At 44.1% G+C, this 18,811-nt stretch overlaps 1 protein-coding gene across 1 annotated transcript in view; it reads right to left on the bottom strand.

Annotated features, from left to right (window-relative positions):
- Positions 1-360: 360 nt before the first annotated feature.
- Positions 361-18,811, bottom strand: part of WNT11 (Wnt family member 11) — a 25,244-nt gene continuing 6,793 nt past the window's right edge. The window contains exons 2-5 of the mRNA XM_031601066.2: positions 15,258-15,493; positions 14,477-14,754; positions 12,809-13,101; positions 361-828 (exon numbers count right to left, since the gene is read on the bottom strand). Coding sequence (XP_031456926.1) covers positions 654-828; positions 12,809-13,101; positions 14,477-14,754; positions 15,258-15,493 — 982 coding nt within the window. The 3' untranslated portion in view covers positions 361-653. The remainder of the gene's footprint in view (positions 829-12,808; positions 13,102-14,476; positions 14,755-15,257; positions 15,494-18,811) is intronic.

The raw sequence follows: 18,811 nt of genomic DNA, 5'->3' as shown, positions 1-18,811 counted from the left end.
GTATGAAAATCCATCAAGCCCAGACAACTTAGGGTCAGGTTTTCCTGTAGAAAAGTCCCATTGGAAGTCACAGACCTGCATAAAAGAAAGGTTAAAATGAGTTGGTCATTTCAGGGCATGGACCTGAATTCTTTCCACCTTTTCCATCCAGAGTGGATGCCTCCATCTTAAAAATTAGGTCTTTGGCAACAAATGCAGTTATTGCTGAAAAAGTTGTAGAGTTTTTGCTTCTGGGATGTTTCTAATGCAGACTCAGTATCTGTGCAAGAAGGCATAGGCAAGCATGAGTCTTGGTTATATTCAGACAGGAGCTGCTTTTCTTCCTCAAGGGAAAGTTTCTACTTTTGCCTTTTGCTTCTCAAAATATTAAGGCACTTGATGGCTGGATGTTATTGGCAACCATAGGGAAGATTTTGGAAGAAGATACCATCCCAAATGAGTTTGTGTCTTCTCAGAGAGCATTTTATTGGTGGGGGAAAGCCTTCCATTTTTTACATTTCTTTAAAGTCACTTTTTTACTTGATGTGATTGCGTATTTTTTTTTCCTCCTACCATCTTTCTTCAAGTCTATGTCTGTACAAGATGAGCGACATCTAGTCAAGGAAATATTTTCTCTTCTCTGAAGCATCTCAGCTCAGCAGAGTGAGGTGTTTTCATTTGCAGACGTATCTCTCGACAGTCCTCTCACACTTTTTACAGGTGACGTAGCAGCACCAGTGGTATTTGCAGTGGCACCGCTCCACTACTTTGTCCATGTAGGGGTTGTAGCCTCTGCCACAGCACATCAGGTCACAGCTGTCACTCCCATTGGAGGTCTTGTTGCATTGCCTGGAGGAAAGGAAACATGGTGAGTGAGTGTGAAGACCAGCAGGGCTTTCTGAACCAGTGATGACAAGCTCTGTACTGGACCTATTAGAGCAGGTCTGGAGGAGTCCATGAGGATGCTCAGAGACTGGAGCATATCTGCTATGGAAATGGGCAGTGAGCTGGGGGTTGCTGAACCTGGAGAAGGCTCTGAGAAGACCTTACAGTGGCTTTCCAGTGCCTAAAGCATGTAGAAGATCTGGGAGGGTCTACGCTGTCAGGAACGTAGTGACACAAAAAGAAGAAAGGGCTTAAGCTCCTGAGCAGACTCTTACAGCCATTATTTAACTCTGAACTTATCAGGAAAATCACAACCAATATACAAACATCACACTTGTTTTTAAGAAGATTACGAAGGATGACCCCGGGAACTACCAACCTACCTTTGTGCCAGGAAAGATCATGGAACAGATTCTTCTGGAAGTGATGCTAAAGCACAAGGAAGGCAGAGAGGTAATGCAGGAGAACCAGCATGGCTTCAGCAAGGGCAAATCCTCTTTGACCAACCTAATAGCATTCTATGATGGTGAGACTGCATCAGTGGACAAGGGGAGAGCCACTGATGTCATCTATCTGGACTTCAGTAAGGCCTTTGATGCAGTATTCCACAACATTCTTCTTTCCAAATTGGAAAGATATGAATTTGATGGCTAGACTGTTCAATGGACGAAGAACTGGCATCAGGATCAAGTCCAGAGAGTAGTGTCACTGTCTCAATGTCTGGATGGAGACTGGTGATGAGTGGTGTCCCACAGGTTAAGTGCTGGGACCAATACTCTTTAATGTCCTCATCAATTACATTATCAGTGGGGTTGAGTGCATGCTCATCGAGTTTGCTGATGACACCAAGCTGTGGGGTGCAGTCAACACACCAGAGAGATGTGATGCCATCCAAAGGGACCTAGACAGGTTGAGAGGTGGGTCCAGGAGAACCTCATGAGGTTTAAGAAATTTGAAATCCACGTGCAAGGTCTGCACTACCAATATTAGCTGGAGGATGAAAGGATTGAGTGCAGCCCTCAAGTGTATGTACTGAGGACTTCTCACTGAGGAGGAGTCCTCAGTACAGGAGAGACATGGACCTGTTGGATCATGTCCAGAGGAGGGCCACAAAAATGATGCAAGGGATGGAACACCTCTCCTACAAGGACAGACTGAGAGAGCTGGGACTGTGCAGTCTGGAGAAGAGAAGGCTCCAGGGAGACCTGATAGTGGCCTTCCACATTCTAAAGGGGAGCTACAGGAAAGAAGGGGACAGACTATACAGCAGGGTCTGTGGTGACAGAACAAGGGAAATGCTTTCAAGCTTGAAGAGGTGGAGATTTAGGTTTGATGTATTTGTTGATATATTTACATTGAGGGTGCTGAAGTACTGCAACGGGTTGTCTAGAGATGATGTTGAGATGTGGTTGACGCTCCATCTCTGGAGACTTTCAAGGAGAGGATGGATTGGGCACTGGGCAAACTGATGCAGCAGTGTACATCCCTGTTCATTGGAGTTGGACTCGATGACCTTTAAAGGTCCCTTCCAACTCTAACGATTCTACAATTCTATGATTCTATAAACAGCTATCCCATTCTCCTAAAATTGTCCAAGTGGGGTCACTAGATGTAAAAATGCAACAGGCATTGACTTTTGGATAAGATGAACCGTGTCCTGCAGATGCCATTTCTCTAGGAGCTGTAGAGATCATAGAATCAATGAATCACAGAATCATTAAGCTTGGAAAAGACCTCCAAGATCCCCAAGTCCAAACCCAACTCGTCTCTACCATGCCTGTTAAACCATACCCTCAAGTGCCAAATCTCCACCGACCTTGAACACCTCCAGAGATGCTGACTCCACAACCTCCCTGGGCAGGCTGTGCCAATGCCTCACCACTCTTTCTGAGAATAAAAGCTTCCTTATATCCAACCAGAATCTCTCCAGTACAACTTAAGGCCATTACCTCTAACCCTAACTGTTAACCTGAGAGACGAGGCCTAGACTCACCTCACCACAACCTCATTTCTAGGAGTTGTACAGAGACATAATGTCTCCCCTGAGCCTCCTCTTCTTCAGGCTGGACCAAACCAATCCCCTCAGCTTCTCCCCATATAACCCACGGAGAAAACACTCATGTTGGGTCAGATACTTGGCTGGACACGAATGCTTCAGAGCAAAAGATGTCATTGTGCACCCAACACAGTGTGGCTGTGAGCTGGATGGACACTTGATGCTAATGTAGGAAAGGCAGTTTGATGACCGTGGGGGCACTGTTGGCATCTCTCCTAAATTCTCTCCTGCCTGTCTAGTTTGGACAGAAACAGTGTAAGGCCAGTTGGGGTAGAGAAAGAAGAGAGGAGCATGAGTCTGACACTTGGACTGAACACTCCAGTAATAGAAGAAAACAAATCCATGAGATTTATAGGAATTCCTCATGAGGTAATGCTTTAGGAAAAGTTATGGTATTAATGAGGTGTTGAGATTTTGTTCTTGTTCTTCCCTTATTTATTTCTGACTCAGGCAGGCCTCCTGTTTGTTATTTCTGACTCGCATTCCTCACCAGGCTCATTTTTTTTAAAGGCTCCCCCCCTTCTCCCCTTCATTTGGGAGTGTGTGTAAATATTTAAAAACCTTTGAAAGCTTCTACCAAAGATGAGGGCTGCCACCACACTGAGTATGTTTGCCCAATGTTGAACCAAAGGCACTGTTACTGCCCCATGGGCCAGGGCCCCTCCTCCAGGAAACCTTTGAACAAATCCTCATAAACAGATTCATAAAGGCAATAAATATCCAGACCAAATGTTCAAATATAAGGATGTTGATATTAGAAGAGGGAGGAGAATTTCACGATCTCACTCAGCTTTGCTGGAGACTGGAAAGGTAGTGAGAAGACTGCCCAAAGGTTCACCTAGAGACGGTGTTCCCCCTTGTCCTAAGAACCCATTCAAATGGCCAAGACAAGGGAAATGATGACCCTCTGACTCCAGTCCGCCACCTAGGAGTCAGTTTTATCACATTTAGAGAGCAAAACTCTTCCACCTGCTGTCTGGGAACAGGGAATCACCCCCTTCCTTGCTCTCAGTTCCTGTGGTTTGCAAAAAAAGAAAGAGGGGGAAGAATCAAAATAATATTTCCCTTAGGACCCATCCTATATAGCTTAAAATACAGAGAAATAATAAAATCTTACAAAAAAATCTTCACCATTGTTAATCAAATATCAGGGACATTCTGGAAGATGGGAAGATGAAGAGCCAAAAGCAACACTATAACCCTGTCTTGAACCTGAATATGTTTCTAGAAGACTTTTCTGACCATGCCACTAAGCATGTTTGGTTTTCTGTTTTAAATTATAAGCATGGGTGAATTTTCTTAATTTTCTTTCCTTTTTAAACAAATACAAAAAAAAAAAAAAAAAAAAAAGTGAGTTTTTCAGCTGTAACTATCCATGTGAAAAGCAAGTAGGGAAGACAAAGGAGCAAAAAGACCAGAGTTTACCCACAGAAGCTGCTCCTGGATGTCTGCTTTCCAAGCCCACGGCTGCAATCCCATCAGGCTCCCTGCTGATGGGTTAAGTTCAATGTCATTTGTTTTGGGCCTGGTCCAGCACAATTCCAACAACTCAGAGAAATGTCCTCCTCCCGAGTCGCAAAGAGAAAACACGAACATGGACGATTGCATCTTAACACAACATCATAACCTCCAGCAGCACTTGGAAGACCAGACTTGAAAAATGATGCTGCAGCCATAATCCCAGCCAGGGTCCTGGCTCAGAAGCAGGCTTTCATGTTGCCACAGTGTTTTGTTCTTCTTTATGCAAGAAGGGAAGAGGTCAGCCCTGCTGACAAGACACATCCCACTCAATCTTCTTGTCCAAAATCTCCCCTTTCCAGCCCTCATTTGGAAAACCTCTGCTGTACATATTATACAAACATGTCATAGAATGGCTTGAGTTGAAAGGGAACTCAAAGTTTTAGCTCCAAACCCCTTGCCACAGGCAGGGTTGCCAACTACTAAGGCAGGTATGTCGCTGTGCATCACCCTGAGAGTCCCAACAGAGGACATCTTTGCATTTCTGAGTCTTCCCCATCTCACACCTCTGAGCCATCTCCTCCCTCCATTAGCATACCCATTTCAGAGGATAGAGAAGCAGATTTGCTGATTTGTTCGGATTTTGAATCAGAAACAAACTGTGGATGGCATCCTAGAATAATGGAATCGTAGAATATCTTGAGGTGGAAGGCACCCATAAGGATCACTGAGTTCAACTCCTCCACATCGGATCACCCAAAAATCAGATCATAAGATCAGACCAGAGCTTGTTCAAGCTATCCTTAAAACCACTTAAGATCTGTTTTAGGAGAATTGAGTGAATTGGTCTAGTCAAAAGCAAGATGGGCCACAGTTAGACTAAATGATGTGAGAGGTTTTTTCCAACATTTGTGACTGTATGATTCTGTGATTCTGTGATTCTAAGGACAGGGACTCCTTTTCTACCTGAAACAATCCATCTTCTACCATCCCACATAGAACAGACATTCCAGATCTCTTAGGGTCATGAAGGAAAGAAGTACTTTCTGGCTAGAGATGATGTCCTTCTGAGTCTGTAACTGCCTGCCTGACTCAGTACTCTGCAATGTCTGTGGGAATCACAGAATTATTAAGGTTGGAAAAGATCAAATCTAACGATCAACCCATCACCATCATGCCCACTAAGCTATGTCCCTCGGTGTCATGCTGAGCATCTCTTCAGGTGGGAGATGCTGTTCAGAGAGAAAAACACAAATCAGACCACTTTCTGGAGTCTGTCCCCTCGTACTTGCCCAACATCTGGGCTGCTGAATTTGGGATGATGTTCCTGCTTAACCTCATGGTGTCCCCTTGGGCACGATTTGTCTCATCCCTGTCTGACCTCAGGGAAACCACCTGTCTCCATGAACTCCAGCAGCCACAACTCCCAGAAGACACTACTGCTGAGTAAAGAAATTCTTTCTTTTTTTTTCTCATTTAGATCAAATTTCTTGTCGTTTCTCTAGTGCCCCTTGCTCCAGTAATGTCATGCTGCACAGCAGTACATAAAAGAAAAATAGTTGGAGTCCCCCAGGAAGTATGTAAAACAATGGGCATAGCTAAAAATACATCAAAGTGCACAACTGCATGTCAGATTTTAAGGGCAGGATCTTAACTACTTTTAAATTGCTCTCTCAGCCATGGGGAATATCTGGAGACTGACACTGAACAACTGTACGAAAGAGAGTTATCAATACTTCATGTCAGCAGGGGGATATCAAGGGAGATCCTGAAACCAGCCTGTATTTTCATTAAAGAAGAGAGAGTAAACTTACAAACTTGTGGATAATGCTGGGGAGAAGGGATATGAGAGCATTTCTGAGAGTGGATTAAAATGCAAAGCAAGCAATGCATTCTGAGCAAGATCCAGATAAACGTGGGAATGTTCTCAGGAGAGTCAGAGGAGCAGAGAGGAGCAGTTCAGAAAGCAGAAAGGGTTGAGGGAACTGGCTTAGGGAAATGTGTAAGAAAAGCTGTCTTCCCACCTAGAAAGGACCATTACAAAAAAAGAGACAACAACTTTTGTTTATACGAAGAGAAAAAGACAATCAGTCTAATTTGGAAAGAAAAAAGGAAAAGAAAAATGAAAGGAAAAAGAAAAAGTAAAAAAAAACAAATAGAAAAAGAAGTAGGAAAAGAAAGGAAATTCAGATTAAGTCAAACGTAACTCAGAGGATAGTAAAGCCTGGAACAGGTTGTTTGCAGAAAATGGTTTTAAAAGAAGTGACAAACCAGTGATGGACCAGGTATTCTCTGTTCAATCTCACTGTATGGAAAGCCATTTCTGCTGTCCTCGAACCTCAGCACTGGTTTGATGCAGAGTGACTAAACATATTAGGAGAACTGGCTTATTTTTTCCACCTTAAATCACTATCCACTGCAATTTTACAATAAGTAAATTAATGATTTGCAGATATTTTCAGGTCAAATCCAGGTCTCTCAAATCTTCCCTGAAATTTAAATGAGGAAAAGCTCAAGAAACTACAGATGACCCAAACTACAGCTGGCCCAGCTACTGAAATTGGTGCCAACTACGAGCACACTGCCTTAGAAAGATGGAAAGAGCAAGTGGGAGAAAAAGAAAGACAGTATTTTTCTGAATTTCCTTCAGTGTAAACTTCTGGGACACCCACAGAAGAATAGTTCATTATTTCTCAGTCATTATAGATGTCAGGAGGAAATTCTTCATGCAAAACATGATGAGGTGCTGGCACAGGCTGCCTGGAGAAGCAGTGGATACCCCATCCTTGGAGATGTTCAAGGCCAGGCTGGATGGGTCCCTGGGCAGACTGATGTAGTGGTTGGCAAACCCTGCCCATGGCAGGGAGTTGGAACATTATGATCCTTGAAGTCCCTTTCAACCCAAGCCATTCTATGATTCCATCAGTATTTGTTGAGTGCCATGAACAAAAGTTGGCATCGGGGATAAGGGCTCCAAAATTATTAAATCGTCATGTGAATTCTAAACAAGTTGAAGTTCATCATATTGTGCCCTCATTGCGTAACAGAAACCCAAGAAGGCTGTCATGGACACCAAACACCAAATGTTGTTGTCTACCCATAACTATCACTTGTCCCCCTCTAAATATGGGTGATACTGTAAAGAAATTTCATTGACCCCATAATCACACATTGAGGACATTTCCCACCCAAGCAGATGATAAGCAGGATAGTAGGACACAAATGGGATCAAAGCAAAGGGCTCTCATTAAACACCGAATATCTAGTGGGTCCATTTCTGTTCTGATCTGGAGTCCTCAGTACAGGAGAGACATGGACCTGTTGGAGTGTGTCCAGAGGAGGGCCACAAAAATGATCCGAAGGATGGAACATCTCTCCTACAAGAACAGGTTGAGAGAGCTGGGGTTGTGCAGCCTGGAGAAGAGAATGTTCCAGGGAGACCTCAGAGTGACCTTCCAGTATCAAAAGGGAGGCTGTAAGGAAGAAGGAGACTGATTCTTTAGCAGGGTCTGATGAGATAGGACAAGGGGAAAGCGTTTCAAACGAGAACAGGAGAGATTTAGACTGGATATAAGGAAGAAGTATTTTTATAGTGAAAGTAGTGAAGGACTGGCACAGGCTGTCCAGAGAGGTGGTTTCCTCATCCCTGGATACACCCAAGGTCAGGCTGGATGGGTCTCTGAGCACCTGACTGAACGGTAGGTGTTCCTTTTCACTGCAGGGGATTTGGGCCAGATGATCTCAACATATCCCTTACAATTCAAACGATTCTATGCATTCAATGAACCTTGCTGTTTTGACCATCAGTATGTCACCAGCCACAAAGATTTTGTAGCCAAAACTTGTCGCCACCAAGCAGCAGATGCATGGTTAATTAACTCCATGCATGTTCTTATCCAACAAAACATATCAGCATAAGACACCTCAGGAGAGAGATAAAACTAATTTTATGTATTGCAAAATAAGAACAAATACATGGACAAGAAACAGCCACAAAAAGATGGTCATATTCATTGCCCAAGTGAGTCAGCAAAGGAGTGGTGGCTTATCAGCCCTGCTTGGCTTCAAAACAACACTGCAACCCAATTTCTGTAGTGTAAGGGAGCTCCTTCCCATCTTCAGCAAAGAGGGAGTAGTATTTGTGTGTCTCCAAAGCAGCTTTGGGAAAGATCAGTAATAAACAACTCAGTAATCCCTTCAAGGCATCAGAAGCCTTTGCCTGTATTGCAGAATTTCTCTTTCCTTGGATTCCTTATGGGACTTTAAACAGACTTTGAAATACGATACGTTGCACCCTACTGATAAAGGAGGTTAATACTTTTGCTTCTTTTCTCACAACAGAGATCCCTATTTTATAATCTGCTATTCTTTATCTCCTGCATGAAGCTGATAATGAATTTTTCAGTCTGGAGAAAACCGAACAACCTCATTAAAAGATGAGTTACAGGGTGTTTTCCTCCAAGAAAGCTCTGAAATATATATGCAGTATATATATATATATGTATAAATATATATGTATTTAGAATCATAGAGTCATTAAGTTTGGGAAAGACCTTCAAGATCATTAACCCCAACTCCAGTCCATCCCCAGCATGCCCAGTGGCCATGTCCCTCAGTGCCACATCTCCATGGTTCCTGAACACCTCCAGGGATGGTGACTCCACCACCTCCCTGGGCAGCCTGCTCCAATGCATTACAACTCTTTCTGAGAAGAAATATTTCCTAATATCCAAGCTTAATCTCCCCTCGTGCAATTTAAGGCCATTCTCTTTCATCTTAACCAACCTCTCATTCCACATGGTTAACTCATATCAAAAATCATATAATCCACATGCTACTCCACAGATTTGCTCCTGTAGATTTTTCTCCAGACGATTATTATTAGCTATGTAAGCATGATGGTGGCAAACAAACCCATGGAGTTTGGCTGCCATCAGTGAAAGCTGTGGCTGCAGCAAGCCAGTTGCAAAATTCAGCTCCTTAATCAGATTTTGAGCACTTCAAAGAGTGGTGAGGCTTCAAATCACAGGTCTGTGTTCAGCTGCCTGGCTTTGAAATCTGGATCCACCCCAACTGCTTGAAGGCATGTGGATTCCCAAACCATTTCTGATTTCAACATGAAACTAAGGAGGGCCGAAATGTCTTAGAAATCACTTCAGGCTTGTGCTGAACAAGGCTTTGAAAAAGCTTTCAGAGAAGAGCCCTGAAAGGTTTTGGAGTAGCCAGGTTTGCATTTTCCGAGTGGATTTTCACATAGTGCCACTACAAAGTAACTTGACTCCCTTTCCTGCCTGAAGTTAGCACAATGAGCCCAAGCAATGTGAAGGATAATTATAGAGATGGAAGCGACCGATTAGATTATCCCTTCCACCCACCTACTAATGCAGGGTTGCTCCCTGGAGCATACAGAAACCCAGAATGAACAAAGCATTGCAGCTATGGCAGGCCTTGTCCTGCTCCCAGCATTCTCCGAGCGAGATATGAACAAGCAGAAAAGACTTTTCCTCCTTATGATGCAAGACAACTCACTTTTTGTAACGAAAATCTGAATGTTTCAAATACAACTGAAAGGTTATTAATGGGAACCTCGCCCTTCTACACCCTTTTAGAGGAAGAAAGTGGGGCTGGAAAGTGGTGAAGCTGCCCAGACTCAGGTCTCCTGGAGCACAGTGAGAAGGGTCTGCACAACAGTGCCCTACAAGAAGCCACAGGACAAGAGCTCATGGCCTTAAATTGCACCAGGGGAGGTTCATGTTGGATATGATTAGGAAATATCTTTTGTCAGAAAGGGTGGGAATGCATTAGAGCAGGCTGCCCAGCATAGTGGTGGAATCACTGTCTCTGGAGGTGTTCCCAAAAAGGGTGAATGTTGTACTGAGGGACATGGCCTAGAGCATCACAGGGTTGGGTTGATGGTTGGACTTGATGATCTTAGTGGTCTTTGCAGCCTTGAGGATTCTATGATTCTGTTCTTGAACACAAAGAGGCCAAAGAGGGAACAGGCAAATGACGGAAAAAGAGAGAAAACAAACTCAGAGACCACTATTAAAATCCTTTTTTTTTGATTACATTTGCTGTAAGAAAACCTTAAAAATTAGCCTAGTAGAAAAAAAGCAGGATTTCTCCCCAAAATCTTTGATGTGAACACGGATAAAATGTTAAGATGCTCTGGGACTTGGCTTATAGAGTAAAAACCTCTTTGGGCTACTTCCAAACAAGCATTTTACACCACTGTGGGGTAAGCATGAGCCATGTATTTTTCCTGCTCTCTCCAACAGCTGCCCCTTTGTGCTCCTGCTTCCTTGTCCCTGTCACCAAGCACTATCTCTGCCACTGGAACAGAGCCATCGTGTTTAAAACACATGAAATGTCCTCCCTGTGAGAGAAAAAAAGAAAATTCAGAGGAAAAAAGGCATCCATGGGAGGAGGAGGAAGAAAAATGAGCCCATCTGCAAACACATTATACTCATTCCTTCTGATTTAAATAAGAGAAGGGGCTGCTATAGCTGCTAGTTTTGAGACACTAGGTATCTTCTCAATTGCACTGGATGTAACTAGAGATGACCTTACAGCGTGGCCCAAGAGATGACCACAACTCAACATAGGTCTATCTCACTCTCCTCCCCTCTCATAGTCATCATCATCTTGCACATCCAACAATAAGGAGCACTTATTGACAGGTTTCTTTTGAAAGTCATCCCCTCCTGCCTAAATATCTCGCTCCTCTAAGTCCTCACTCAGCCTCACTTCCCCTGGATCCTTGCCTGGCAGGCTCACAATCTCTGCTCTCACCCTGCTCAGGATAAATGGACGCCTGCAATACGCATTTTCCTATCCTCAAGAAAAAAAAAAAAAAGATCACTCAAGACCACAACATATTTTTCATCCCTCGCTGGGATAAGATGGCAAAATCTCCTGTAAAATGAAATTATAGGAAGCCGTGTCTTCCTCCTCCTTTAAAAGGATTTCAGTTCATGGAAAATGTTTCACTTGGCAGATCTCTAATGAATTCAACTTGTTTTTGACACAACCTCTTGATTTCATACAATTCCTACAAAACCAGCTTCCAAATAACCTCCACGGTTTTTCATTGCAAAACAGGGAGTTTCAACAAATAGGTCATTTTAAAAACAAGAATTTGTCAAAATCCATACAAATCCATAGAAACATTGCTTCTGCTCAAATGACATTTTCCTTCAGACAACACTTTTAGCACATGCTTTCTTCTCTACAACCCTCAATGACTCATAAACATCTTCACTTGCTAATGCTTCATACAAGGTGTCTCACACAACTTTCATCTTCACCTGGTCAACCGTGGATGCTGATATATAGTCTATAGAATTGTAATCCTAGAGAATAAATGACCACTACCAAAGGATATCTTCTATAATCTCCTAAGTATAAATTCCTACTAATCAAAGATAACTGAAAAAAGTCTAATCTTTTGTGCATTGAGGTCATTTACTTCCTTTCTGGCATAGTAAAACCTTCACTACATTCAATGCACAATGGAAAGACCATTACGTCCAACAAGAGTGGAAAGGAAGATGCCCTGCAAAAGAGCACTTGCATGCACCTTGCAACATGACAGCCTGAGAGTGCACAACGAGGTAGCACAAAGAGCACTGAATAATGATGGGAACTCTCTGAAAAAAAAAGCCAAGTCAGCAGATAGCAGTGAATGAGCCATCTTGAAATCCAGCCATTACATTCCCTGAACAAAAGTCCTGAAAATCCTGCAAAATTCTGGAGATACACAGCTGTTTGGCTGTCAGAGGGTCTAGTGCTCAGCTGTGGAATTGATTTGTCATAGAGGGAGTTCCACAAATCATGGGAAAAGATATGCATGTCTGCTTCCTGCACAGCACTGTGCCCACTGAAGGCTTGAGTGTGATGACCTTGAATCACCAATATTAATGGAATGAAGTCATATCTCTTCATAGATATGAGCAATCCAAACATACATGGTTTCTTAAAAGCCAATGGAATAAAAATCCTCAAGATTTATCCTTGTGGGTGAGAGGACTTTTTTTAAGGCTGCCTGGAAGCACCGGTCCTAATTGGGTTAACTCTTGCCTTACTTGCCTAAAAGTAGAGTAACAGCTCATCAGATGAGCAATGATTGCAAGAGGAACTCAATACGATCAATATCATCTGCTTGATCATTGTATCTGTGGAGATGAGCGGTCTATATGGTTTTCCTAGGGTATTTCAAAGATATTTTGTGCCTAATTCTATAATGCAAGGTATCTACGGCTCCATATTAGCCACAACCATCACTGAGAGTCTTGGGCATCTCTGTACTGCACTGATCATCAGAGATAATTTTTGCCTGTGCATGTACGCTACCCCCACAATGATTTGCCTATTATTCATACATGATCCCCTCTGCCTCTTCTTAGGGGCACAGAGTGCAGAAACCCTCACCTGTCCTGGGTCCCGTGCGACCCCACTTTCTCATTCTTCATGCAGAAATCAGGCGAGCTCTGCAGGTAAATCAGCTCTGTCTCCTTAACCGGTCTGATATCAATATCCTTTGGCACGAGGTATTTGCGTGTGCCCATGGGCCGATGAACGACCTTGGTGGCTGACAAATACTTGTTTTTGAGGTCCAGTGCAATGTCTCGCAGCTCTTGAAGGCCTTTCCAACAGGTCTTGATAGAGCATGACCCAGAAACTCCATGGCACTTACATTTCATTTCAAGAGAGGCTTTCAAGACCTGCAAAAAGGAATGCAGGAGTTAGGAAATGTCCTGCTCTTAAGTCCAAACATCCCACAAGCTTACTAAATAAGACTTTTTCTTAATGGAGACTGCTATAGAAAAGGCCTGCTGCTCTGATTTCTGCACAGCTGTGCTTGAGCAGCTACTTGCAAAAGGAATGAAATCCCACAGCCCTTTTTCATCACAATTAGCCCCCAACTGCTCTCAGCAGGACACTTTTGCAGCCAGCAGACTATGTTGAATTTTGATCAGATATCTACATAGAGCTGCATTTATACTCTCTAAATTAGGATCTGAAAATCAAAGCAATTCATAAATAGATTCTTAATGTGCATGTCTGCCTGCAACACGTTTAGGCATTGGGTAACAGATGTCAAGGCACTGATGAATTCAAAGCACCCACACCCTGCCTTTCTGCTGAGCATGGGGCCAGCAGAGACTTTTCCTTCAGTTCTGCTCTGGTCTGGTAGGATATAGCAGTGAATCCACCAGCCATGACAATGCTGCACCCCAAGTGAAAATTTGCCCATTGCAATTCAAACAAAAACTCAAGACACAGCAATAATAATAATAATAATAAGATAGAGTGGGAATGCAGGGAACCATAGAGAAAAACACCCAGAGGGGGTGATTTTGATTGGGTTTTGCTCTGCAAAGGTAAGTTCAGCCCATAGCTACACAGTAAGCTGCCAGTGAGCTCAGTATGCTCCAAGTTTTGCCCTAGAAGGACAAGTCGTGCAGTAGAACCAGCACAGGGAACTGCTGAAGCCTTTACAGCTCCCCACCCCAATTTCTCAAGCTGCATAAAGAGCCGTGGTGGGGATTTGCTCCTTGGGGCATGCCAAGTAGCATGCACAGTGTTATCCCTCCATTGGCACAGCCACTGAATGCAAGCTGTTAAGAGCAGCTTCTGCCAGATAGGGGAGTAATCACTAGCAAAGCAGTTTGAGAAGGAACACATCAGACCTCCTGGCTGCAGAGATGGCTGGGAGGCAGCTGCTGCTGGACACGTCTGCCAGATGGTAATCCTCTGTGCTTACACAGCACTTCATGTGTGCAATGCCCTTGGCAGAGCACCATGGGACCCATCCCCACCACACCTCCTGGGGTAAGCAAGCCGCAGCCATCCTTGGCTGTGGAAGGTGTGGCAATGACACATCCCACCCACGGTTCTAGAGGGCTGGAATTAGCATTTAGGGCCTCCTGAGGTCCAGCATGACTGATAGCCACAGTCTTCAGCAGGCCAAAGGAGTTGAGAGCAATCAGGGAGAAACCTGCTCCTTTCGCTAGCTGATAGAGACACTGAACCTCACAGAGCGACCGACCACTAAAGAGGACTGTACAAGTACAATAACTCTTGTGGATTTGTTACCTGTCTCCCTACTTCACTGTTGTGCAGATGCATCAGTTTATTGGCTTGTGATCCTGATTTTTTCATCTTCATGGGAGCATCTGAAAATTTGGACCCCATGATAAGACCATAGTTGAGGTTGTCTGCACATCCTCCCCATCGATACCCAGGTCCAGGTGTCTCACCTGGGATGGGACCACAGGAACAGCCAGGGAGGTCCCCGGTGGTGCAGGCTCTGGCAATGGTATGGCTGATGGCAGCAGCAGAAAGGGCATACACAAATGCTGACTCCCTTGTACCTGCAAGAAATAAGAAACTCCAACTCAGGCTTCTGGGATGGCTAAGTATTCCCCAAAAAGAGACCCACATAATCTCTGCCCCACAGAACGGCAAACACGCTGCCTCCTTGCAGCTGAGACCTCTACAGGCTTGGAGAAAATCTCCAGTGAGAGCTCTTCATCATGGGAGACAACATCCAATTTCAGGTTGCCCAGAGAAGCTGTGGGTGCCCATTCCATGGAGGCCTTCAAGGCCAGATTGGTTGGGACCCTGGGCAGCCTGATTTGGTAGCTGGCAACTAAACAATCTTTGAGATCCCTTCCAACCCAAGCCATTCTATGATTCTATGATCTTAGCAGGGGAAAGAGGTACTTGGGGTCGTGCAACTTGTCTACTGGGGTATGATCTGCTTTTGGAGCATGTGGAGGAATCATAGACACACAGAATGGCTGAGGTTGGAAGAGACCTCCAGGTACATCTTCTCCAACCTCTGCTCCCCACCCAAGGCAGCAGTGCTGTTTACCTCTCTCTAAGTCCAGCAGGTAGTTAGGAGCCAGCTCGATGGAAGAGCAGTTCCACCGCATGTCTGAGAAAGTTTTACGGCAGGTCTTTATTACTTCCCGTGCCGCCTGGATGATGGTCTGCATCAGCTCCAGGTTGCTGCGGCACAATTGCACCTGGGAAACCACCAGGCCTTCTAGCTGCTTGCAGTGCTGGGTTTGATTTAGGGCCAAAGCCGAAGGAGTCTTGGACAGAGCTCTGAGGAGACAAGCACATGCAAAAAAAAGGCATTAGAACCCACAAAAAGTCAGTCTTCGTGTCAGTATTAATTTCTTGTCTACCTCCAACCTAGCAAATGCTTTGGCCTAGGTTCAGCTGACCTAATATTAGCTACATGCAAATTACATGCCTAGTTTAAGTTGATGAGAGAGATGGGAAACTGTTCAGAGTCATTTATCTCATCTAAGGTAAATGTTGAAGATGGGTGGGACAGTTCGCCATGAAACCTGTGTGTTTCTCCCATCGTCGAGAGGAGCCAGAACAAATCTCCTGGGGTGAATGCCAAGTTGACTGATTGTGTAAATACTTATGGGAAGGTTTTTTCTTTTTTTTTTGCAGAAGAATGAAGAGGACAGACCTCCCAACAGAGTGGAAAACGACCCGTTGGATCCATGATAATGGAAAGCTGGGTCCTCCATGACAGTGGTATTCAGAAGAAAAAAAAAAAGTGAGGCTGGTTTTATCAGTGATTTGCATTCAGCATCTGTCTCACACACTCTAAGGATTATACTAAATGTCATGTGATTAATTATAGAGAAAATCCCCTGCAAGATCTAGGGAAAAGCCACCAAGTTTGCAAAACAGATGCTTTCCCATGGAGTTAATGCCAAGGGCCTCCACCAGTTCCATCACTGTTGCACGTAGATATCTAAGTCTATTTCTCCAGTCTCTGAAGATTTAGTGCAGAAGCACAATGCAAATACGTGCAAAGAGATTATCATGGTCAAAACTTAGGAAGAATCCACTAGAACCAGAATGCAAGTTACCATGGAAGAAATCAGCAATACCCGTAAGGCCCCATTGGTTCTTGCAGTATGCAATGTCTCACGCTCCAGGTTAAAAAAAAAAAAAGAAAAAAGCAAATGGTGCCATGCCTGAGAGCATGCTGTGCTATTATTTCTCAAGCACCCAAAATGATCAGCAGAAGTCTGGTGTGTAACTCTCTTTGTATCTTTATGACCTGCTTAGAGCAGTCATAAATGTTATTCATTCCCATAAAACAACTTTCTAGCTGGCTGCATCAGTACCTGGCATATGATCCTGGCAACACAACTGCTTTAACACATATTTCCTTCTCTCCTTGTTAAATGTTGCCTTTCAGTTTCATCCTAAGCCATCTTGGTTAGTTTGGCATATTAGCAGACACATTTCTGGGCATATTTTACTTTATTGCTGTAACATCCACGTCCTTCAGAAGTTAAATGAGATGGAAATGGAGCTAAAAATGAGCCCTAACCAAGATCAGGGATATTAGCTCTGATCTCCAGCTTTCAGGAAAACACATCTATATTCCACCAACTACCTCAAGGTTGGCTCAAACCAGCTGCTGTGTATGTTGGAGCTCTCCCCAGGCTGTGCATAACTGCTAACCCCAATTCCTCCGTGAGCGGGAAAAAGCTAAAATCCTTGCTAGGGCTGAGCAGGTCTGCACTGACAAATTCCCAGGCGACTGGAATTTGGCATTTCTGGTGCTGGATAATCAGTGGCAAACTTGGAAGGGAAACCACCACTCTGCTAGCAATGTAAATATATACATCATACAGATATTTAGAGAGCTTCATTAAATATACAGAGAACAAAAGTTTTGGACAAGGGTAAGAAGTGGGTAGAGTATTTAATTGTCAGAAATTCTGCACCCAGTGCTCAGTGAGCTCAGACATACCATGCTCTTGAAGGCAGAGAGCATAGGTCTTGGAACAGTACCAATGTCATCTGACTGCAAACCTCCATGGTGAGGACTTCATGTTAGTCCTCCAGGGTCCTTCTTTGACCCATGGAGCTCCTATAAGATAATCAGTTGATGCACACTGGAGATCTACAGCAGAATAATTACAGAATCATAGAATGGCTTAGGATAGATGGGACCCTAAAGATCATTGAGCTCCATCCACTCTAGGGTTGCCAACCATTAGATCAGGCTGCCCAGGATCCCATCCAACCTGGCCTTGAATGTCCCCAGGGATGGGACATCCACTGCCTCTCTGGGCAGCCAGTATCAGTGAGGCTAAAGTAACTCATGCCCTGAAAGTGCTCTTTCTGCACTATCTGTAGGGGGAACTTAGGCATCAAGCTTGGATGCAGCCATCTGAGCTCTATAAGTGCAGAGATGGGTGAGATGAGTCCAACCTCCAGCACCTGGTGCCAGAGATCTGTGAAAGTTTATTCCAGAAAACGTATCAGCAACTCTCAGCAGTGGGCTGAAGTAACAATCAGGCAAGAGATTGAAGCACCTTGCTGCTCCTTGAATAAAAGTCATAAATACAACTTGGATTGTCCCTTGTGGCCCTAGCTGCTCCTCAAGAAGGATCCATCTATCTGATAGGTCCTGCACCACATCTTCCAGATCTGTGTGGAGGTCTTCAGTGTCTTTAAAGGACTTGGTGGTGGATGCAGTGGTGGTGATGTGCTGATAGTTGGACTAGACCATCCTAATGGACTTTTCCAACCATGATTCTATGATTCTATGATTTGGAAGACTATATTGATGCACCTGCATCTCACCATTACGGACAAATCAAACAGCAGAAATAACCACCTTTGAGTTGGAATGAATGATGAACACAGACTGAAGCTCATACTGGTTGTGAAGAAAGGGGACTAAAGAGAGATTGCTGTAGCATGGCATTATTACCAAAGGCCTGAAATTATCACCATTAGAGAATGAAATGTGCTTTATAGAAGAGGGGAAAAGATCTGCCAGAAGGTCGACAGAGGAAACGCTGCAGCCCCTTTGGGAAGAATTCAGTAAATGGCAGTAATGGCTGTTTCTTGTCGAATGAGCCAAGCTCCAGGGAGCCCGCCAAGAATAAAAAAGTAAGATGCAGGAAGGTGTTTTCTGAACATCTCCCAGGCCTGAACTTCATGCCTTTGCTTGTGAGAACCTATAATTGGAAACATCTCCAAGCGTCGGGAGGAAAAAGTAAAGGGTAATGGGGATGGAAAAGAAAACTCAGTTATTGGAGTCACTTGCTGAGACCAAAAAGCACATTTATAAATCACAGATCAGGAATGTGAGAAGCCTATTAGGTCATCCAGCCCATGCTCTGACAGTACAGGTTTACTCAGTCTCTGTCTCACATTGTCTTCCCCCATCCCCTGTTTTGCTTTCAATCCCCCTTTGGAAAGGCGGCACCCTCCCTGTTCCCCAAATTCTGATGCCACCATGGAGAGTTTTCCACCATCTGCAAAGGATACTATTGGAGAGCAAAGCACATTTTTGGGTGGCAGAAATGAAATCTGGTGTTGATGGCGGGTCTCTACCTGCTAAGGCCAAAGAGGCACTGGTAGCCCCAGTAA

This window comes from Phasianus colchicus, chromosome 1 (assembly GCF_987193195.1).
Source record: "Phasianus colchicus chromosome 1, bPhaCol1.hap1.1, whole genome shotgun sequence".
Classification (NCBI taxonomy): Eukaryota; Metazoa; Chordata; class Aves; order Galliformes; family Phasianidae; genus Phasianus; species Phasianus colchicus.
Note: the sequence above shows the minus strand (reverse complement) of the source record. Positions and strands in the feature narration are given on the sequence as shown.